The sequence below is a fragment of the Stigmatopora argus genome, chromosome 7 (assembly GCF_051989625.1).
Source record: "Stigmatopora argus isolate UIUO_Sarg chromosome 7, RoL_Sarg_1.0, whole genome shotgun sequence".
NCBI lineage: Eukaryota > Metazoa > Chordata > Actinopteri > Syngnathiformes > Syngnathidae > Stigmatopora > Stigmatopora argus.
Window position 1 is genome coordinate 6,258,067 of NC_135393.1, and position 24,567 is coordinate 6,282,633.

General features: G+C 36.7%; 2 protein-coding genes and 1 long non-coding RNA gene across 3 annotated transcripts in view; 2 read left to right on the top strand and 1 right to left on the bottom strand.

The window, feature by feature from the left end:
• The window catches only part of LOC144077093 (prostaglandin D2 receptor 2), a 184,212-nt gene that overhangs the window by 74,560 nt on the left and 85,085 nt on the right, over positions 1-24,567 (top strand). The gene's annotated exons all lie outside the window — the stretch shown is intronic.
• On the bottom strand, positions 9,664-23,907 carry unc93b1 (unc-93 homolog B1, TLR signaling regulator). Its single transcript, XM_077605768.1, has 13 exons — positions 22,944-23,907; positions 17,776-17,892; positions 17,474-17,615; positions 17,230-17,383; positions 17,008-17,169; positions 16,347-16,476; positions 13,893-13,986; positions 13,622-13,746; positions 13,178-13,360; positions 12,210-12,483; positions 12,012-12,133; positions 11,167-11,289; positions 9,664-10,450 (listed from the first exon to the last, which is right to left on the bottom strand). Exons 2-13 carry the CDS (start codon positions 17,890-17,892, stop codon positions 10,187-10,189), a joined length of 1,890 nt encoding a protein of 629 aa, XP_077461894.1. The 5' UTR covers positions 22,944-23,907; the 3' UTR covers positions 9,664-10,186.
• LOC144077856 (uncharacterized) lies at positions 19,928-20,669 on the top strand. The gene is made up of 3 exons (XR_013301119.1): positions 19,928-20,250; positions 20,339-20,406; positions 20,495-20,669. It is a non-coding gene; the product is annotated as an uncharacterized LOC144077856 (long non-coding RNA).

Genomic DNA, 24,567 nt, shown 5'->3' on the forward strand with positions numbered 1-24,567 from the left:
CCCTCCATGATTTTCCAAGTGGGAGAACTTGCAATATAGCAAGGTGTTCAAATATTGAGGATATCTATGCTACGACCGACCCTTGTGAGGATAAGCGATTCAGAAAATGAATGTATACAGTGGTACCTCGACCTACGATCAGCTCGTGGTACGACGAAAATTTCGATCGAATAATTCGCCCGCGATACAATCAAAATTTGAAGATGTGGCCAAGCCAGGTGGCCATGACATGAGAGGCTGTTTATCATTGTAGCGTACTGTCTTTTTTTGCCGCATCTCTTTCGTCTAAACAGATATCTACGAGCACTGAACGATTTATTCAGACGACTTTCGACCAGGAAACGCACAACGCACATGCGCGGGCAAAAAGAGCGCTTTCTGGGTAATGAAGTATACTCGTGCACACAACACCGCCCAATTTTAGTTATATTAAACACATTTTATTACTATTAAACCACTAGTTATGTGTTACTTTGTTAATAGATGACGAATTAGAAGAAATAAAACAATTTTTTCCAATCCAATATCCTGTTATTGGTGTTTTTTCAGAGGGTTGGAATGAATTAACGCCCCCACCCCTCTCTCTGTCCGTCTCTCTCTCTCTCTTCCCCCTTCGAAATGCGTCTAATTTTACTTCTATTAAACACATTTTATTACTATTAAACCACTAGTTATGTGTTACTTTGTTAATAGATGGCGAATTAGAAGAAATAAAACATTTTTTCCAATCCATTATCCTGTTTTTGGTGTTTTTTCAGAGGGTTGGAACGAATTAATTTGTTTTTAGTTCATTTCAATGGGAAACGTCCGCTCGAGTTACGAAAAGCTTGACATACGATCTCAGTCCCGGAACGGATTAAGATCGTATGTCGAGGTACCACTGTATATATGCGTATACATGTAATTGCCAGCTAGCTGGTGGTGTACTGGTTCACTCGCTTGACGCCGGTGCGGGTTGAATTTCCACTTATTGTGAGTGCGAATGGTCGTCTGTCTCTCTGTGTGCCCTACAGCTGACTGGCGACCAGTCTATGGTGTACTAGTCTGCCTTTCGCCCAAATTCAGCTGAGATCAGCTCCAACTACCCTTACGAGGATGCGCAATGCGGAAGATGAATGAATATCTATCTGTGTGTGTGTGTGTGTGTGTGTCTATGTACATATATACGTATATAAATATATTTGAATGTAGATACAGATTTATACATATTTATATATACGTGTATATACCTGCATATATGTATGGAGAATAAAGAATGTGTGAAATTAACTAAAATTTATTTCAGTTGCAAATGAAGAAATCAGGTTTAATCAATTCTCACAGAACCTGTTTTAATTAATTCTTCCTTGAGCTAGTCGTAAACACTGTTAGATATTTGTTGTTTTCCATCGTTATTCATCCTCAAAGCAGTACCCATCCCTGTGTGAAAAGAGGTAATTAAGGTAGGAAACATGAAGCAGTGTCTACATTTCCTTTGAAAGGCTTCGACCACCTGCTGCCAAAGCAGCCAGAACACATATACCACCAGATGGGTGGAAAATTGTAGCATCACTCAGAGCATGGCTCAGGAATTGGAAGCAGGCCTCCATTTGGCTCTCTACTTAGCAGAAATCTACTGTCAAGAGGCCTTAAGCTTTCCAAAAACTCTCAACACTTGTTGTTTGTTTGTTTTTTATTGCCAAATTTACAGAGACATCAGAAGGACGGCTTGAAATAAGAGCAATAGCTTTTTGCCTGATGGATTTTACTGCAGTCCACTCATGTTTCATCTATATGAATATGACTGTGCTGTGTTTCTGTACGCGTGTGTCTCGGTGGTGACGTCAATACTCCCCCGACACAGAATTAGCTGCATCGGGGTGGTCTCATAGCACCTTGCAGGAGGCAGTGAGCTGTATTTATAGACTGAAGTGAAATGGGATTGGGCCTCACAGGTGTAGTTCCACATGATTAAGAAGGTTGAAGGTTTCTAATGGTATATTTATGAGTCATCTTTTCAAATCATAGGTGGCCTTTTTGAAGTTTCAAACATGTTTACACATCTGTTGAGTTAATTTTCAGACTAATTATTGAAATCAACCGCAACAATTTGGTTTTGCATAGTAAGCAACTCAAATATACTTGACTTAATTCAGAGTTAGAATTAATTTCCCCTCTCACAAACAAACACACACTAATTGCATAGGTTGTCTGCCTATGTTTGGTGAGCAGTGTTCGAACTAAGGGCATTTGTTACGTTACATAACGAAACTACTTTTTTGCTGAAACAAATAACGTAATGTCTTACATTTTCTCCATGTTTAACGACCCTGTAGCCTTTATTAATTTATTTTAAATGGCCATATGTGAGGTAAATTTACATCGTTTTTTTTTTGGGGTGAGGCTGAAAATAGTTTGGTTTCCAATGTTAATCTTCAGTTGATTATTATTTTTATTTTATTTATATCATACTGCACGGCAGCTTTTGTTTTGAAGACAATTTTATGAATATAAAGATGCCTATCAAAATTTCTGCCTGTCTTAAGTAAATTACATTTCACAATCTTAGAAAGGAGTTGTCATTTCTCTTACTGTGCAACAGCACAGCAAAAACTCTTAAAATCATCATTTTATATTCTTTTTTTAAGTATATTAACATAGTTAGTTTCATTATTGAATAACTAGTCAAGTAATTTAATTACTTTTTGAGTGTGGCAAAGATAACTATAACTCTTTACTTTTCAACTAAACAACAAGTTGGATGGCAATGGTTGTTTAAACTTTGCAAATAATTGATTTGTGTTAGATCATAGTTTCAATCTCATGTGGGATGAATGCTTAGGGTTAAAATGTATAATACGGGGTGTATTATACATAGTCAAACCTGGGTTCTGTTTTTCCTGTGTGGGCTTTGCACGTTCTAGTGGCATCATGGTTTCTTTCCGGGAATATGCATGGTGGGTTATTGGAACATTCCATATTTTCCGTAATGCAAATGTGAATGGTTGTTCTCAAAAACAGTGTGAACTGTGTTTAATGTGAGAACCAACGGTACAATTGAATGTATTTATTTATTTTAAGTGAGGTATTTATTTTTTCCAAAACATTCACAAACCCATATCTAAAGTATATATCTGGTGGATCCGAACTACTTGCAAACAGTTAGTATACTGTAGTAACCCATGGATAGTAATTGTATAACAATTGTCTTATTAATTGCTGTTCAGTTGAATCACTTGTTTTTGTGCATGCTGCATGCATTGTTATTTATTTTATTCATAAAGGCTGTTGTATGCTGTGTTTTACCGTGACCGGACGTTTGGTCACCGGACTTTTGGTCGCCGGACTTTTGGTCGCCGGACGTTTGGTCGCCCGGACCCAAACAACCGGCGACCAAACGTCCGGCGACCAAAAGTCCGGCGACAAAACAAGGTAAAACAACACGGTCTACGCATCAATAAAAGCCAACAATGGCCCTGAGCAGTTTCACTGAGCGGACGTGTGAGTATATAAGAGTTTGTATGTACATGAGTTGTCCCCTTAGGAAGGGACGTCAGTCAGGGTCTTAACAAGTTCTCCAACAAAACACTAAAAATACGGGACATTTGGAGCTTTTCTTTAGCCTAATAATTAATAGGGCATTAAGTATGACTAAATAATAATTCGCAGTTTGTATTTAGGGAATTTGAGCAACAATTTTAAATGGTAATTATCAATACCCTTCCGGGCGATCAAAAGTCCGGCGACCAAGAGTCCGGCGACCAAAAGTCAGAGTACCGTGTTTTACACTCCTATCACTTCTATACACAATGTTTCACCTTTTTATAAAGGCCTTTTCGCAAAGGTCATACAAACTACGATACTTTTATTCAAAAACAAGAACTTGGGTTCACATTATTACTACCGTTGTAGCATCCAACCAAGAGGAGACATGTACCACAAGAAAAACCTAGAAAAGTTTACCTGAGTCGCTACTAGGAAACACGTCTGTATCACCTCACCGAATCGATATATAAGGATGCTGACTTTCATTCTACGTATTACACACTCCTAACACTTAACGTGAGACATGTGATTTTGCGGATGTCTGCCACACTTTGAGATTGGCGTCATCAAAGTGAGAATTTTTTTTTTTTTTTAAATTTCACTTCTTGAAACTCAGGAATAGCAACATAACGTAAGGTTTATAACAGTATGCTTGGGAAACACAGTCCCCTAGTTTTACATGGTTACAGCTAAAAAAACCAATCAGGTTAAATGTGTGAGGTGTATCAAACAGTCTGCCAAGCGTAAGTGGGCTTTTATTGATTGATTATTGACAATGACTCGACTAATTATAATATTGAGATAATAAGACACGTGCCTGTGGTTGTATTTGAAGGCCCACATTCAACACGCTCCTCAAGTTTGATTCATCCTTGGGTGCAATTTTGACATAAATGAAAGTGACGCATTTTCCATTTTAAACAATGATAACCAAGCATTAATGTCATGTGAATGTTCCGCCACTTCACCACTCAAAGAGGAAATGGATTTTTTGTGCCAGAAATGAAAATGCTTTGGTCTGTAATGTGCATATCAGCCTAAGAACAAAGGAAAAAATACCTTGTAAAGATGTTGGAGTTGTAATGAATACTCTTGTCACAATATTGGGAGGAGGGAGCATGGACCATATTGGGGGAAGCAAAAAAAACAGGAAAGGGAGAAATGGCAACCTTTTAAATACACAAAATATTACTTTTGAAGTAAAACAACGTTGAACGTAGTTGGTGTAACAGAATCGTTGTCGTAGCAGAATTAGTATGTGTAAGGTTGTTTTCCTGTAGGACATACTGGTCACTTTACTAAATGAATGGAAACATGAGGAAAGAACATCATGTGTAATCACTGAAGTAACATTGCAAGATATTCATTCATTCATTCATCTTCCATACCATAACCCATATATCTTCGTGCGAATGGCAGACTAAGCCCTAGACTGGTCGCCAGTCAGTTGTATAGCACACAGAGAGACAGACAACCACTCACTCTCACAATCACACTGCTACCGAGTGGGAATCAAACCCAGACTGCCCGCGCCAAAGTCAGGCAGAAGAACCACTACAGTCTACACTATCGGGTGGCTCCATTGCAAGACATTAGCCAGAAATTTAAAGCGTGTATGCTATTCTTTTTAATTCCATAACACACTGCATGGAATTGAAACAGAATAACAGCAATACAACAGATGCCTCCTTCAGTGACCAATAAGGATTAGCAGCTTTTTCGTAATGTAAACATAAGGACAAAAGGTAAACTGTTGTATTGCGAGACCAAATACTTCACACCTTAACATGCAGCATATTCCTTGATCATTTTTTTCTTTGCATGTGTTTCTTCTTAGACATCTCTTCCCCGCTTTGATTGGGTTGCAATCGGTCACAATATTGTAACCAGTCAGAATACTGCAGCACTAACCTATAATATGCAAATGACCTTTAAAGCTTCTCCTACAGGCGCAAATTAAGATATTTTCAGGTTCAAATTTGAAATGCACATTTTTAATGCTTCATTGAATTTGTTTAATTACACCTTTCAGTGAAGCAGTTCTGTTCTCGCCAAGGCAAACATTAACCGGAAAAGTAATAAGAGACCAGAAGCAATAATGCCGGTCTCCAACTCGGGAGACTCACTGCTTGCAGGAAGCATTTTCTCATTATCAGAGTAGAGTGAAGGGATTACTGTACATTGTTTCTAGCTTTTTGTTGTTGTTGTTGTTGTTAGGGGTGTATGTTTGCAGCAGAGGAAACCAGGAGCCATTTATGCAATTAGGGTGGTAGTAATGTGGTTCATATATACCCACAGAAAAAATAATATTCACCCACAAAATTACTTTATTTGATGACTTTCAATGTTTGTATTAGTCTGGACAAAACGACTATTGACAAACACCATTTTACTTGACCTATTGATGAAGACAGAGGTCACTTGATTTGACTGATTCACTCGGATAAAGTGGCACTTGTTGAAGAGAACTTTTGAAAAACGAGACATAGAAATAGCTTATTCAATGCTAATTCAGTTTGGTGTTGCCTGACACTAAGAAGGATCACAAATACTAAAAAAACAACTTCTTTGGTAAAAAAAATAATAAGTCGTTTCACTTCATTCATGTGGTCTGAAGAGACTCATCTCCTTTCACCTTCCTTTCATTTGGTTAATTGCCTGATTAAGTTGTGTTTGTGTGTGTGTGTTTTGTACGCACGTTTACTCAGCTGCCACTTTTACTTTCACCCCAGTGGAAAAAGTCTCTTTAATGCTCAAGAAATAATTTCCTTATCTTTTGTTTTGTATATACACATACAATTGCATACAAATATCATACAAAATGTGTATACTTTTATACTTTTTTAAAGGGTCTGGGTCGCATTAAAGAAACTATGAAACTAATGCAATGTAAAATGGAGTAATCACTGTATATTTATCTTCTGAACCACTTATCCTCTGCTGCTGTAGCTTATCGTAGGTAACAACAAGCAGTGCAGAAAAACAACCATTCATACACACAATCACACAAATGGACAAAGTGCATAAAGCAATCAGCCTACCATGCCTATTTTATTGGATATGAGAGGAAGCTGGAGTATCTGTAGAAAACCCACAAAAGCAATGGGAGAGCATCCAGGCTCCAGACTTTCATATTGTAGCTCTCTACTTAAAACCTAATTAACTTCTAAATGAGCAAAATGCCTATTCTAGCAATTTTTAGACTGGTTTTAAAATATGTATGTGTGTATATCTATAAAAATTTTATTAAAATACAATTTCCACTAAATAAATAAAAAGATGAACAAAAAAGCACACTGGACGTTAGAGGTTTCTCAGGTGGATTCAACACCAGACAAAAAAAGATAGCATTAGGTGTTGCATTTGTTACTTTGTTTTCATCTCTTTTCATCCCCTCCTCTGAATGCAATCGGTGGATGGACAACGAGGCTTTTTAAAGCACCTGACTGCAAAAACACCCATTGATCACTCCATTAAGCGTCACTCTTGTTGTCCATCAATAAAACCTTTTCCATTTATATAAACTCCAGTTTGGGCCAATCAAGGTAAATATGACTTCCGCTTCCTGTGAATGAACATTCTAAACTACACGCAAGATGTGCCATACAAAATCTGTATATACTACAGTGCACCGAAGGGTGGTAATTCCAACTAAAAGTTGCTGAGCACATAATGATACCATTACTCTGAACACCCACATGATATCTAAATGGCAGAAAAGCAGTAGTTTCAAAATTCTGATGGAAAATTGTGCCGGTCTTAAAGCGATGGTGTCAACGGAAGAAATACTCTTTTTTACCTCATGCTCACATTGGTAAAATTTAGTCCCCTATATATGCATTTCATACCTCGGCCATACTTCAAGAGGATACCTGTCATCAGGAAGACACTTCTTCCCAAAACCCCACTCAGGTGCCATCTCTCCTTTCTTTGCTCATAGTCAGCAGTCCTTTATCCCACTGCAAAAAGCAAGCAACATTAAAGCCATAGGAGTTTAAAAGGAAATAGTAGAAATATCCCTCTGATGACTTTGCTCAGAGGCAGAGAGACTCAAAGATGAGTTGATAACTGGGAACTCCAACTGCAGTCCTCGGGGCCCCTATCCAGTCTATTTTCTATTTAATCCTCCACCAACACACCTAAATCAAATAATCAGGATCTTGATCATTTGATTCAGATGTGGTAGGAGATATGGAAAACATACTGGACAGCGGCCCTCAAGGACCAGAATTTGAGATCCCTGCTCTATAACGACAAGTACCTGAGGGGATGTCCCCATATACCAGCAGCTCATCGTGTCACTCTTCTTGGAAGTTTGTCTTGTCAACTTTCTTTAGCGTTGATTTGGCAAACTTGGGTGGACACTGAAGAGAAGCAAGATACAGGAGGAGTAGGTTTAGTACACATTACATGAAAATAATAAATTAAATAACCTGAAACACAGTTCTACCTCATCCACAACTTCTGCCTTGACCTTTTTGGTCTTCATTGATTTTGACAGCTTTCACCTGCTTTGTCACCTCTTCCATCGTCTGCGTGGCTTTAAACCTCTACAAAACACTACAGCGAGATTATGTAATTGCTTATTCAACCATTTTGATGCGCAAATGATCCACATTCATTTCCCATGTTATTTCATCCTGGATTAGGTTTTCCAGTCAATCATTTCAAATCCATTCATTTTTAAAATAAATACTCCAAAATATCATTGTTTCCATTTTTCTCTCCATAAACTGAGGAAAAATTGTTATTTGTTTAAACTTGAGCTATTGTTGAAAACTTGAATGAATAATGAATGTCTCACTTAGGTTTTGTCCAAACCACATTTAAAACTAAAATTGAAAAGGTCTGACGTCTTCCTTTAAGAAAGTAAAGGTATACGTATATTCTATAAGTGTACTGTTTATTCCTTACACCTCCACTGATGGCACTTGTGTGGGTGCGAGTTATCCACACAGGTTCTTGCTATTAAGAATCAACACCAGACCAGTTAGTGTTTTCATTCAAATTTTGAACGTATGATAATTTAAAAAAAAAAAAAGCTAATTGAGCAAATCCTTAAATACTGAATGCTGACTTTTAATTATTACACGAATAGAGAAAATAGAAACTACTTAGAAAATGACTCACTTGGCTGACAAACAGCTCGTTATGGCGTCAACAAGCTGCTCCTTTTTGGCCGTTTTGGCCACATTCTTCCCAAAAGTCTGTGCTCGTTGAGGAACTGAAACACACAATGGAATGATTTCTTTTTAAACATAAAGAGCTATAGGTAACGCAATGTAGCCAATTTGTTTGCAAACATTTTTCGGTTCCATCCACATGGGGCTACAGCACAGCTCCCGTCAAAAAGCACTCTTAAAATGAGAACTGGGGCTTCGAAATCCCCAAATGACAACGTACCGAATGCGCTGCATCGTCCTGTAAGAGCTTTATCAGGTCTTTCTTCGGTAAATCGTCACTTCTGAGGTGCTCTGCAGTCCACTCCCGAACTGGCTCCTGGCTCATCCGCCATTTAAAAAAATGGCGGCGGCCATTTGAACTCTTACCTTGGTCATGCATATTTAAAATAGACACAAAAAATTCATTGTTTTTATGATAACGTGTATTTAAATCTGCAACCATATCAATTCTTCTCCTCCGCTATTAAATCAACACAACAATATATTTGCTTGTGCAGTTCGCCACAGATACAGTTGTTAGCTCTGGCTACTCCGCTCATAACTAGCCAATCATAGTTTGTGAAAGCGATGACATATCCCTACGCCTGTGAGAAGGCCTTGGTGTCGCAAACTCGAAATCTGATTGGTTAAAGCAACAGTTATATCCACGCTTATTTTATGCTGCAGGGCCTGCAGAACTGATTGTGATGGACTCCAGGTACAATTCTGACCCTGGCAACAAATAATGGCTGAAATGTGATTGGTTAAATGCTTAAATATGAAAATACAAATCTGGAAGCAGCGCAACCACGGGAAAAGCAATGAAAGGAATCTGACAGAAAATGTTGAATTATTTAAAAAGTCTTGATGGCCAAAATATAATTAATATATATACCTATAATAAATGTGGGCAGTGTGAGACCAAGTGTTTAAATCACTGATGTCAAGCCAAAAGTGATCAAGCAGACTTCAGGTAAAGTATTATATAGTTACATATGAAATATTTAATTTTGGAACAGTCAGCCCTGAACTAATAATTGTTTTCACCGGCAAGCAAAAAGAACCAACCAAATAAGCTTAAAATGTGCATTCTGGCCATTTTCAAAGAACATATCTTGCAAGTAAAGGACAAAAAGGACATTGAGAATTATGAATAAAATAAAATAAAAACCAAGACAGGTCACTTTGAAGGATTTTTAAAATCCACAATATGCCCGGTCTTTAAATGTACTTCCCTATTTTAGTAGACCCCCCACCCCAGATATGCTCAACACACATGAAATTAGGTTCTTAAAGTCAAGTTGTTCAAAAGAAATAAACTGAGTGAAATACAGAACATACATTTTCAATCTACATATAGCAATTTTTCACAACACTTTGTTACAATTCGGATTACACAGTTACAGCTTGAAAAAAAAGCACTACATTCATAGAAAACTACGAATGATGAAATGACAAATCGCCTTCCTGTCAAGCGCCCTCTCTTAATTCAACTATATTCACTCCTTCTGGCACTCATTCACATGGCTATCCTCCTCTTCCCTTTGGTGGTGATTTTCTGTCCTCTTCCTCCTGGCCCGGAGTGAGTCAGCTCCCAGATCGCCAGCATCCTGACGTCCGGCCTCCATGTTCTCCACTCCGAAATCATTCACCAGTGGCTCCTCTTCCTCTATCTCCTTGACGTCGTTTTCGTCATCCTCCTCGCTTTTCTCGGAGTCTGACTCATCCGAATTAACGTCTTCCAGATAGCGATAACCTTTGACCTGTGGGAACAAATTACATCATTCCTGTCGGGTAAGAACTGCCTTTTTGTTGGTCACATCAGTGTTATAGTGGAAATACTATATGGTACAAAAGCATGAGCATTTATGTCAAACACTGGTTATATATATAAAGAAAAATGTCTACACATCTTTGCTAGAATCCCTGGTAATCGGACGTTTCGTCGAAAGACGTTTGGTCCCCGGACGTTAGGTCCCCGGACGATTGGTCGACCGGACGTTTGGTTGAACGGACGTTTGGTCGCCGGGTTCGGAGGTTTGAGTCACGAGACTTTCATTTGTTTAACCCTAAACCTATTCACTCAATGTTAAATAATAGTCATTAAATCCCTATTCACCCAATGTTAAAATCTATCAATTGCATGCGAACCCGTTCTACCAAACGTCCGTTCTACCAAACGTCCGGTCGACCAATCGTCCAGGGACCAAACGTCCGGGGACCAAACGTCTTTCGACGAAACGTCCGGTCACGGAATCCCTAGGTCCACCAGAGGAAAAACAAACCAGAACAACACCTCACAAATTTGAGGTTTGTTAAACCAAGGTTCCCATAATTCCCACTATTTCTTGGAGAGACAAACATGAATACATTTTGGCTACTCACCAAGAGAATAATAAACCTTAAGTGATGCATGTTAGTGGATGAATATTTTAGTTTAGTAAATCACTGTAGAAGATAATGGGGCGAGTCTGGTCACCTTGTGCTTTGGTCGTGGGATACGGGGAAGTCTATGACGTACTTTCTTGGCCAGGCGGCGCTCCATCACCCAGTAGCAATAGCAGGCTAGCAGTAAAGTTGCTAAAAGGATGCCGAGTTTAGCCTTAATTGCATAGAGAGAAAGAAAAGATTAAAAAAGGAAATATAATCAACAGCAGCTAGTGTCTCTTCCCAACTCTCATGAAACTAAAAACAACCCCCATCAAAAGTGCATTGTATTACCTTTTTACATGAAAATGTTTAGACGATGAAAATGAAGATTTCGAAAAATAAAACTATATGAAAAAAAACTTAACTGTTCTGTTTGGGATTTTTAGTGAGCATTTTTGAATGACCACACGCGAATGGGAGATGGGTTGGGATAACACAACGTATTTGTCATCAATCAATTTTCAAGTATACCTCCCACAATGTAGGAACCATGTTTTATGGTGTCTGGACAATTAATTACTTTTAAAACCCTCAGTGTACTATTATTTACCCCCAAAGAGATAAACTTCATCATAGTGGCAAGTGAAATATTCTCCAATTGTGACTTGCCTTTTTCCCCCATTTCATATTTGTATTCTACATTAAAAACTTTTCATATGTAATTAATTTATACACACACACACACACACACACACATATATATATATATATATATATATATATATATATATATATATATATATATATATATATATATATATATATATATATATATATATGTATATGTATATATTAAATGCTCACTTAAAATCCAGACCCATGACAAATATACTTGAGGACAGTAACTAAGCATGTTAACTCCTTATTCCTTATCGCTGACATCCAGTTACTTACCCTCATTGGCATATCTGACCAAAGGTAAACTACAAAGATGGCAATGGCTTGGAACCAGTGATAGATTGTGTAGACAAAGTCTAAACGTTCTTTCTCCTCAGCATATAAAATGCCAAGCACAACTGAAAGAGACACACCAAAAATGAGGTTCATACTGAATACAAAGCACATACTTTATATACTTCAGGTGCTACTCACTGCTGACTCCGGTCTTGTTCAGGGCTGAACCGAGTCCCCACAGCATAGAAATCACCAGAAGAGTGGCCTCTTGATTTTCCTTTTGTGGTGTTGGTGAAAACACCATGAGCACCACCAATAGTACTAAATGAACAGCAGCTCCTCCATATAGACACACCCACCGCGGAAGGCGGAGGAGCAACAGGGCCAGGAAAGAGAAGCCGGAGGTGGAGAGCCCATAGACCATCATCAAGAGCCATAGTTTATTTAGACCCAAAGCACATACACCATAGGACTGTATGGAGAGAAAATAAATACATCTAGTATGATTGTCTGCTCTTTCAGCTGTATTGTCCAGTGGGACCTTGACTTTTGGGGGCCCTAAGAGTTATCTGGAAATGTCTGAACACAATGTGATCCAGTCGCACAATTTAAAGCCGTTTAGCAGGTTTTGGTATGCAATTCCTATCAGTATTTACAGCAATGAGGAAAAAAACATACTAAAACCAATCCTACTATGAATTTGATTATCACAATTCATTCCTGCTTTATCAGCGATAAACAGAGTTTTTTTTCCGATTTGTACTCACTAACTAGATAGAAGATAGTTTAGACAGTTCTGTTGAGGATGTCCACTAAATTAAAATTTAGAACCACATAATCACATTTAGGATTTTTTTTGTTATGTTCCGTACTACGCTGAAGCATGGATATAAAGGCCATAAGATGTCAACAAATCAAGAGTATTACAATCATTTCTACCTGTGAGTCGAAAGTGGCAAAACAAATGAACACTATAAAGATCAAGCTTTGTGAAGCTTAAGTGCATTTTTGAAAAGGTTTGCTTCTACTCTGTGTTTAGTAAAATATAGTATATTTAATGCTCAATGTGGAACACTGATTTGAGTTATTCAAATCACGGGCATAGAACACATCAAAGTCAAGGCACCACTATTCTAATTGACAGTAAATCTCAATGTCTGCTGTACCAAAGTGAGTCCAGTGATGGCGAAGAGAACTTCCAATCCACTGTAGATAAAGAACGGGCAGAGAAGACGTAGGCGGTAGTCTCTAAAATGTTTGAAAGGAAGCTGGAAAATATTTCCATAGCCAATACTGCGGAGGTCGATCTCCTCTGTTGGGCGGTATGCAGCGCCACACAGCACAAGAAACTGAATGAAGTAAAACAATAGTAGTAAACATTTGAAAGAATGGGAAACTAGTAAGTAGCAACATAACGATGACGTGATTACGTTCTCCTAACCCAACACTGGTGGCAATCCAATGTTTACATTGGTATTCCTCTCCAAAACACTATTATTGCTGCAGCAGAGCACTGTTGCAACCGTGCTTAGCGCACAGTATTATTAACATATTAACAATTCCCTGATTGTGAGACCTTTTTGATCTGTGTCACAAATCCGAGCACTTACTATAATCATGGAAAGGAATGCGAAGCCCATGAAGATGCTCTCAACAATGATCAGCTTCATGGACTGCGGTAGACTTTTCAATACAGTCGTGTTTAATCCAGGAATCACGCCACTGATATTGGCCCCTAGTAGAAAGCAAGCAAGAAGGTTTTACCAACACCATCTGGAATACTAGCTTAGAACTCCATATACAGCGACAACTGTAAGATGACACATGATTATATTAAATTTGAAATGTATTACTGTACATTGTAGGACCAATGTGACTTACCACAGTTTTGGACTTTGAACAGAACATGGAAAGGGTCATTTATGTAGTCGTTGAGGATGAGACACATGGGTAACTGCGCAAAGATGAAGCTCAGCTGGTGAAAGACAGGGAAGAATATCATAGAGATCAATCAAAATATTTGTTCTTGTATACAAAGATATAAATAATAGTAGCAAATAATAAATGTTTATTGCGTACTAATGTAATTTGAATAAATTCTACTAATTCAAATGTACAGTCGTACTTCTACTTACGAAATTAATTGGTTCCAAGACTTTTTTCGTAACTTCAAAATTTCGTAAGTAGAGGTGTACTTTATATGTAAATTCTCTAATTCGTCCTACGGTCCTCACACAACTACCAACAAAACCCTTTAAAATTGGTTAGTGTCCTAATTTTGCATGAAAGATGTGAGGAAACACAAAAATGAGAGATTATAACGAAATGATTTTTTAATGTCTTAAAATAAATAATGCATATGAAAATGTGCGCTGCGCCGCTAAAATATCTCCCTCTGCGGCCGTAATAGATTAATATCCGTGTTTGTCCACTAGATGGCGACAAGAGGCCATTATACCAGGGTCGAAAGCCGTCCACTTTGTAGTCCATTTTAGACGTGCCCTGTGTGTGTGTGTGTGTAGTATGTAAAAATATGTGCCACGTTGCATTTGTTCAGTTTTTAATCGCTTAATAAGGGGAATTCAAAATAAAATAATGGATAAGGAAATGCATCTACTTTTGGAGGGATTCCGTAACTTGGATCTTTTTCGTATCTTGAGTCACTCATTTGCATAGAAAAAATAGCCTGAAACTTTCGTACCTAGAGGCATTCGTAAGTAGAAGTATGACTGTATATGTGACGTGTATTTCTTAAACTGTCAGATCCAGATAAGTACAATAATTTGGCGTGCTTTAAATCATCTGCTGAACATAAAGGAATTATCTCAGAGTCCTCATTATTTTGCATTTTATTGTAGAATGGTTTTGTTTTGGTAAATTAATCTTTATACCATACCATGACGGTACGATAGACAAAGTTTTCTGCTTTCTCTCATTGAACTAGGCTACAAAGCAGTGGCGGTCCGTGAATTTCCTAGCGACGCCTTCAGCTGTCGGAATAAATCCAACCCTCAAAAAATATTTTATGGCTATAAAACCTCTACTGCAGCTACAGCTGCGACACATAAAAAATCATCAATAATAACTTCATACAATTGAAATATTATTTAGGAATATAGCCATATTTTACTCACCAAAATCCATCCTCCTTTTCATGTCATTTTCTCTTAAAAAGAAGCAACCGTGTGTACTCAAGGGTTTCCAAAAACGACAAGGTAAGGTGTGGCCACTTCGAAGCCGAAGGCTGACTGTCGAACACCACCAGGAACCCCCCACCCCCAACTGTCTAAGTCTTTATTTTAATGAAAAAAGGATCATCCATAGACTGAACTACATAGTGTTGTGATCAGTCAAACAACACTGGGATTCGTACCCCAGCCTCCCACATGGCAGTCAGGTGAATGAAGTGGCCACACTTTACTTTGTCATTATTGGAAGGTCTTGACTACAAATATATAGAAACAACTAAGGGAAAACGTTTCCCAACTGGGGTTTGAACCCCATCCTCCCACATGGCAGTCAGGTGAGTGAACCTCTACGCCACAAATTGGCCACACTTTACTGTGTCATTATTGGAAGGTCTTGACTACAAATATATAGAAACAACTAACGGAAAATGTTTCCCAAATGGGATTCGAACCCCAGCCTCCCACATGGCAGTTAGGTGAATAAATCTCTACACCATGAAGTGGCTGGACTTTACTTTGTCATTATTGGAAAGTCTTGACTACACATATATAGAAATAATTAAGGGAAACTGTTTCCCAACTGGGATTCGAACCCCAGCTGCCCACATAGTAGTCAGGTGAACGAACCTCTAGGCCATGAAGTGGCGACACTTTACTTTGTCATTATTGGATGGTCTTGACTACAAATATATAGAAACAACTAAAGGAAAATGTTTCCCAACTGCAGAGCCTGCAGAACTACTTGTGAAGGCCTTGCGGCAGATTTCTGACCCTGGCAACAAATAATGGCTGAAATGTGATTGGTTAAATGCTTCAATATGAAAACACACATCTGGAAGCAGTGCAACCAGCGGGAAAGCAATGAAAGGAAGCCAATAGACAATTTGGAATTATTTCATAAGTATTGATGGACAAAATATAATATATGATTCAGATATTTCTTAGGCCAGCAGAGAAGGCCTTGAAGGCCCTGATGGCACACCACTGCTACAAAGTCTCTTAAAGCTTCATTGTTCCAAAATTATTTGAATGCAATAGTTGCAGAGTTCTAGAATGAGAATTATCATTTGTACTGTTGAAAAATATTAAACTGGGAACACTTAAAGTTGTATGAATGTTATGTCTGTGACATGACTGATGGACTCACATTAAAGATGATATTGAAGACTGACTGAAAAATGATGATGTATCTGTGGCAAGCTCCTTTTGGAATCTTCTTCTGCTCCTGTGCATCCTCTTCCTGGAAGTTGACGTATTCGTAATACTGTTGTGCCATCCTGTGTATGTTATGTGTCAGTATGACTTGTTACAAATAAAAGTTTTAGGCAGTGTTTCAAAAACCTCATTCATTGAATAGCAACATTGGGGCCAACATAAAAATACAGTAAAATGTATAGCCTAACACAGGGGTGGCGAACATGCGGCTCCCAGCTAAAATGAATGTGGCTCTTTTTTTTCTTATCATATTGTATATATACAGTGGCTCTTTGCATCATTTCATGTTTCTCTTATTTTTATTCTCTATTAAAACACTCAAATTCATCAGGGCCCATTAAAAACTAATAAAAAAATATATTTAAAACATAATTTGGCAGAATGGATTGTTGTTAGTCACTGTAAAATGAAGTCAAGTATATAACTAAACTATAGCACTTATTTAAAATCCTAATATTCCACATTTCATTTGATTGTAGAATTTATATTGGACCCAAAAGATTACAATTCAAAATCTAATTTCATAAGAGTGTGGCTCAATATTTTTTCACCTTTGGCTTGAAAAGCACAGTTAAACAAATACCCATGCTCACCTTGTAATGTAATTTCCAAGGGATCCCCACAGTGGCACAATGGCCACGCCGATAGCAGCAGCAGATGGAACCAAGGTGTAGTAACGCTCCCAGTAATTGGTAGAGACAAAAAACGCGTAGACCCCCGACGCCAAAAACATCATCCATTTTGTCCCGAGAAACCTTAAATCAAACCAACAGGTTGTAGTATAATTTAAAGAATTGCATATTGTGGGTGTCTACCTGATGAGAATGGAGGTGTAAAGAAGGCCAAATATGGGTGTGAGATTGATCCCCCTCAGCATCTTCCGATCAATGTTCTCTAATCCAAGGTTGCTGTACTTGACTTCACGATAAGTCATATCATAATGAAGGATAAGCTGCATTTGCAGTAATCCTGAACAATGCACATCACAGAATAAGCAATTTAGTTTGTGGATTTGTTTCTTTATTTTACTTATTTCAAACTGGGACAGTGCCTTCTCACCCATGTATACACTGTACATAATCATGGTTCCAGTACTGGCTGCCACCACATTCTTAATGACGCCTAATCGCTTCCTTCTGTAATATTTTTTCTCTTCCTCCTCTTCGTTGAATTCTGCCTGTGGACCTAAAATCTCTTCCATCTTTGGGAAACAGTGGCAAATTCTGAGAGTCAAAATAGATTCATATAACCTGCAAGCAGGAATTAGTTTCTTGAACCCAAAGTCTGACTATGACCAGTTCTAGACAATAAAAAAAACAGATTTAAAAAAAAAAACAACAACTTTGGATTAGAAAGCTCACCCGACCCTCCGTGTTGTCATTTTCACCCACATCAAGCATTTCATTATCAGTGTCATAGGGAAGCGCTAAAGCGTCATCTGCCTCTCTAAACTCCTTCTGTATATCCATGGCCGCCATCTGGTGAATACAACAAGAACAAGCTCATCCCAATTATAATTAACAGTATGTAATATATTTGCACACTAATGGAATTAACATGACCGGGAATACTTTGAATACTTGGTCAGGCGGCCACTGTATTTCCCTTTTTTTTGGTTAGCTAAAAGTGAAAAGCAGGCCAAGGTTTTTCTCACAATTTTCTAAACTCTGAATATTGTCTGATTTGACCATTTTCTACCCAACAACATTTTTCAGCCTTTGTAGGTGTTGACTTCATGTGTGTGTGTGTGTGTGTGTGTGTGTGTGTGTGTGTGTATATGTATATGTATATGTATATGTATATGTATATGTATATGTATATGTATATGTATATGTATATGTATATGTATATGTATATGTATATGTATATGTATATGTATATGTATATGTATATGTATATGTATATATGTATATGTATATGTATATATATATATATATATATATATTTATATATATATATATTTATATATATATATATTTATATATATTTATATATATATATATATATTTATATATATATATATATTTATATATATATATATTTATATATATATATTTATATATATATATATATTTATATATATATATATATATATATATATTTATATATATATTTATATATATATATTTATATATATATATATATATATAAATATATATATATATATATATATATAAATATATAGTATATGTTTTGACGAAAGTTTGGCGACACTCTTTTTCCTTGTCGACGATAATGTCAAATATTTATTCATCTTATTAGACGTGCTTCATAACTGAGCAAAGAATACCCCGAGATTTGGTACAAACGTAAAGCTGGCATGCAAAATGACTTGAATGGCTGGACATCGTAAGGCTTTTTCTTTAAAAAAAAAGTGGTCTATGTAAAGTAAAGCTTTTATTTGTTTAAAAAATAAATACTATGTATATATAGTCAGGCTTTTTTCTTTAAAAATGACCATGTATATTAAGAGTTTTTATTAAAAAATGACCATGTATAGTAAGGCTTTTTTATTAAAAAAAAACGACCATGTACAGTAAAGCGTTTTTCTTAAAAGACGACATAGTATAGTAAGGCTTTTTTTCTTAAAAAATGACATAGTATTGTAAGGCTTTTTTCTTTAAAAAAACGACATAGTATTGTAAGGCTTTTTTTCGTAAAAAACGACATAGTATAGTAAGGCTTTTTTCTTAAAAAACAACATGGTATAGGCTTTTTTCTTTAAAGACGACATAGTATAGTAAGGCTTATTTTCTTTAAAAACGACACAGTATAGTAAGGCTTTTTTGTCTTTAAAAATGACATAGTATATAGTAAGGCTTTTTATTTACAAAAAAGACCATGTGTAGTAAGGCTTTTTTCTTAAAAAATGACCATGTATAGTAAGGCTTTTTTGTTTAAAAAAGACCATGTATAGTAAGGCTTTTTCCTTAAAAAACGACATAGTATAGTAAGGCTTTTTTTCCTAAAAAAACGACATAGTAAAGTATGGCTTTTTTCCCCTAAAAAAACGACATAGTATAGCATGGCTTTTTTTCTTGAAAAACGACATAGTAGAGGAAGGCTTTTTCCCTAAAAAACGACATAGTATAGTATGGCTTTTCCCCCTAAAAAACGACATAGTATAGTATGGCTTTTTTCCTTTAAAAAACGACATAGTATAGTATGGCTTTTTTTCTTAAAAAACGACATAGTATAGTAAGGCTTTTTTTCTTAAAAAAACGACATAGTATAGTATGGCTTTTCCCCCCTAAAAAACGACATAGTATAGCATGGCTTTTTTTCTTGAAAAACGACATAGTAGAGGAAGGCTTTTTCCCTAAAAAACGATATAGTATAGTATGGCTTTCCCCCCTAAAAAACGACATAGTATAGTATGGCTTTTTTCCTTTAAAAACGACATAGTATAGTAAGGCTTTTTTTCCTAAAAACGACATAGTATAGCATGGCTTTTTTTCTTGAAAAACGACATAGTAGAGGAAGCCTTTTTTTCTTAAAAAACGGTATTGTATAGTAAGGCTTCTTTTCTTAAAAAACGACATAGTATAGTAAGGCTTTTTTTCTTTAAAAAATGACATAGCAAGTAAGGCTAAGAGAGTCGGAGAATAAATCTGACTTCTGATTCTTCACCTTCTAGTTGTTGCTGTGGTCCACTGGCAAAATCATTGGGTCAGAACATGAGGCGGGAATCAGGAGTGAGTTCAATTCCACTCGTTGCAATTCTCAAATTGTTTATTGAGGTAATGAAAAGGATAAATACAACTTCCAACTTTACTGTGGTGCAGTGGCAAAGACAATGGGTCAGAACTTCAGGTGGACTCAAGTTCAAATCAGAAGTGAGTTGGATTCCACTCTTTGCAATTCTCAAATTGTTTATTGAGGTAATGAAAAGGATAAATATAACTTCCAATCACATCATTTCAGAAGACACTGTGGTCCAGTGGCAAGAACAATGGGTTGAAATTGAAGTTGGACACAAGTTCAAATCTGGAGTGAGTTCAAGTCCACTCTTTGCAAATCTCAAATTGTTTATTGAGGTGATGAAAATGATAAATATAACTTCCAATCATCTCATTTCAGAAGTCACTGTGGTCCAGTGGCAAAGACAATGGGTCAGACAGACCTCAAGTTAGTGGATTTGACTGCCATGTGGGAAATGGGGTTCGAATCCCGCTCTCGTTTGATTAATCACTACACTAGTAGTTCAGTAAATGGGTAATCCTTTTTTCATTCAAATAAAGACTTAGTCATTTTTTTCAACAAAACAATATTTCCGGTCAGCCTTCGGCTGACCGGAAGACAGTTGGGAGGGGGGGGTTCCTGGTGGTGTTCGACAGTCAGCCTTCGGCTGACTGCCGACACCATACAGTTGTTGACTGGCGACACCGGGACGTGAACCCTCGACACCCATGTCGCAGGCAGGTGACTGACCCACTACACCACGAGGCGGCCCGCCTATACATGATTGGAAGTTAGATTTATCCTTTTCATTACCTAAATAAACAATTTGAGAATTGCAAAGAGTGGAATTGAACTCATTCCTGATTTGAACTTGAGTCCACCTGAAGTTTCGACCCATTGTCTTTGCCACTGGACCACAGTGACTTCTGAAATGATGTGATTGGAAGTTATATCTATACTTTTCATTACCTCAATAAACAATTTGAGAATTGCAAAGAGTGGAATTGAACTCGAGTCCACCTGAAGTTCTGACCCATTGTCTTTGCCACTGGACCACAGTGACTTCTGAAATGATGTGATTGGAAGTTATATCTATCCTTTTCATTACCTCAATAAACAATTTGAGAATTGCAAAGAGTGGAATTGAACTCACTCCTGATTTGAACTTGAGTCCACCAGAAGTTCTGACCGTTTGTCTTTGCAACTGGACCACAGTGACTTCTGAAATGAAGTGATTGGAAGTTATATTTATCCTTTTCATTACCTCAATAAACAATTTGTGAATTGCAAAGAGTGGAATTGAACTCACTCCTGATTCCCACCTCAAGTTCTGAATCAATATTTTTGCCACTGGACCACAGCAATAACTAGGAAACGAATCAGAAGTCAGATTTATTCTCCGACTTTCTTAGCCTTACTATACTATGTCGATTTTTTAAAGAAAAAAGCCTTACTATATATATATATATATATATATATATATATATATATATATATATAGTATATATATAAAATATATATATATAGTATATATATAAAATATATATATATATATATAATATTATATATATAGTATATTATATATATATAAATATATATACTAACTGATAGTTGACCTATTCAAACAAAAGTTTTTCTTGTATTAAATTGAATGCTTTTATTGTCATTATACAAGTATAATGAGATTTAAAGCTTTCACCACGTAGCGCAGAAATAACAACAACAAACAGACAAATAAATAATACCTGTTTTTTTTTCCTATTCGCAGGTGTTAGATGGGGTTTGGGTCAGAGTTATAGACTTTTACTTCCAATCTATTGGTTAGTATAATAATGTTAGAATTATTAGGTAATATTCTATATGTGTTGTAAGCATTTTTCAATAAGTAGTAAAGCTATAAATCAAGTCAAGGGATGGACTCTTTCCTGCGCAGTTCTCTTCTCAAGGGCAAGGGAAAAGAGACGGACACTTTTCCCAGCAGGACCAAATGAGACTGTTATGTCGGGGCTTCACCAGCAGATTTGAAAATACGGCTTTGTTGACATTATAATACTGCTTTGTTGACATTATAATCCTGCTTGAATGCTTTGTTTTCCTTATAATGAAAATATTATGTACCATTGTTTTGGGGAGATGTCACACCATTTCATTTTGAGACTGTTGTTTTTCCAAACCAGAAGGTGTTATTGTACTGATTACATGAACATGTTTTTCGAATGTCGCGATTAAATACAATGATTCAGTTACTAGAATTTAGAATGCACTGTGGACTAAGACGGTGTCGCATAGCATTTTCCTTGCAAGTGTAACCAGAAATGTTGAGAGATGTTTTTCCTTTTTTAATTAAATATTACTAATAATGATTTAAAAGGTTTGAATCATTATTCTAACAAATAAAAATGATCTAGAGAGCACATTTGTTGCTCTTAGATGTTATCATTGATTTTGCACACCTTGAGATGCTAAGAAACATATTTTTTTGTGTTTCTATTCCTGGTAGGTGGAAAGAATTAACAGTAAAGTCAAATATTTTGGTCTGTAAAACCTCTCGCTGTTGTCTTCCCCTGCTACATACACAACAACATATTCTTACTTCTCTAAATAACTTCCCCATTGTCATGATTTATAACAGGGAAGATATGCAGTTCTTAAAATGCAAATAAAATTGAAAGTGTTGTATACTTGAATCCTTCCGAGTTGAGTCTATGGAGATGTGAAACATTTTGAAACTTCATAGACACGTAAACTACTCAAACTCGTACCAATTTTTTTCCCCCCCAAAAAAGTTATATTTATACTAAAACATTGAGCCGTGCGCTCTCACCTCGCCTCCTTTTTGTATACTTACAGCCACTTTCGTGTCCGACGCAGTCAAGCAGTCAGGGGGCGGCGGGTCACTCAAATCGGCTGGCTTTGTGGGACAGAAGCACCAAAGCCGAGGAACTTTTCATTCACTGCATATAAATTAAAAAAAAAAGCCTAGGCTTTTGTTTTTCAGCATACGAGCCACAGGTTTAAAATTCAAGTTAGTTTCGAAGGGAAACGAAAGCTAATTTTCTTCACTTCCTCACCATCTGTTTATTTGCTCTTAAAGGTACAGGCACAAATTTGCCGCCACACTCGTGCTAAATAATGGAGTTGTTTGGGCTATGTTTTACTCATTTGAAGAGGACAAATATTACAGTTCTTCTATGATTTTGGAAGGCTGTCAGACTGGGTCAATCAAAACAAAATGGAATGGGGGGCGAATTCCACTATATTGGACAGACAGTAAAGTGCATGTCACTGTACAGTAATCCCTCGATTATCGCAAATTCACTACTTAGCGATGTTGTTCCACTAGAAATTATTTTAAATATATATATATAATTGTTAAAGTTCATAAAAATGCATGCATGAAAATCCATGCTGAAACACGTAAGCAGAGACCACTCTTGCTACTAGGACTCAGCACTGTAAAAAAAAGTTATAATAGGGGTGACCCCTACTTCAATTTTTTGATTATCACAGCCATGTCTGGTCTACATTAATCGCGATATTCGAGTAATTACTCTACCTGAGTAAGGTCTCATTGATGTTTATAATTCAAAATTCAATATGTGAAACAGTCCAGTGAGCACACAAAAAAAACAGTTCCTCATTTTTGTGTAACAATACTAGACATTTTAGACCTGGCAAACTATATTCTCCAACAGGGGTGGCGAACAAGTTAGAGATAAAGAGCAAAAATATTAAAATGTGAGATTCAAAGAGCCACAAGACACAGTGACCTGCCAAAACAGACCAATACACACACACACACAAACACAATTTGACACTTTCTTCCCCTTACAAATGAATACATGTTCATTTCAAGGTAACTTTCTATCCTCAACATACTAATTAAATGCAACTTAGCCTGAGTTAACACATTAACTACAAGGCAAAGAGCCACACTATATGCAAAATATGATAAGAAGCAAAGAGTCGCATTCATTTAAGCTGGGAGCCGCATGCAGCTCGAGAGCCACATGTTCACCACCCCTGTTCGAGAACTTGGAGCTAATAATTGAGGTTATACAGAAAAGTATATCAGACTTTGAGACCCAAGGACACTGACCCTTGTGCGGTTAAAAGTTAAATAGAAGTTAAAAGTGGCATTTCAACTTAGAAACAGCCAATGGCTGAGATTGCAGATATAACAGGCAGAATATGAATTCTTTATGGTGTTGTCGTCAAAAGAAAGCAAGTGAACTACATATGATGCACTGTCGGGTCCAAAACGGTCAATGACCCGATGAAAAATTCATTAGTAAATCTAGCTTAACACTGTAAGGTTAGAACATTTTTAATTAAACTTAGGCCTGTTTGTGATCCATTTCATGTACTGTATTATAAAAATGAAAATATATACATACAACTGAACAAATTTAAAATAAAAAAAACATAACCTCACACTTCATAACCAGGTGAGGCTGAACATACAGTAATCC

Excerpts from the sequence above, each read along its gene's own strand:
- unc93b1 (XM_077605768.1), bottom strand. The coding sequence starts at position 17,892 with ATGGCGGCCATGGATATACAGAAGGAGTTTAGAGAGGCAGATGACGCT. Across the intron at positions 17,384-17,473 it reads TATGTACAGTGTATACATGG|GATTACTGCAAATGCAGCTT; the intron begins GTGAGAAGGCAC and ends TGCATTGTTCAG. Across the intron at positions 12,484-13,177 it reads CCATCACTGGACTCACTTTG|TCCTATGGTGTATGTGCTTT; the intron begins GTACAGCAGACA and ends CTCTCCATACAG.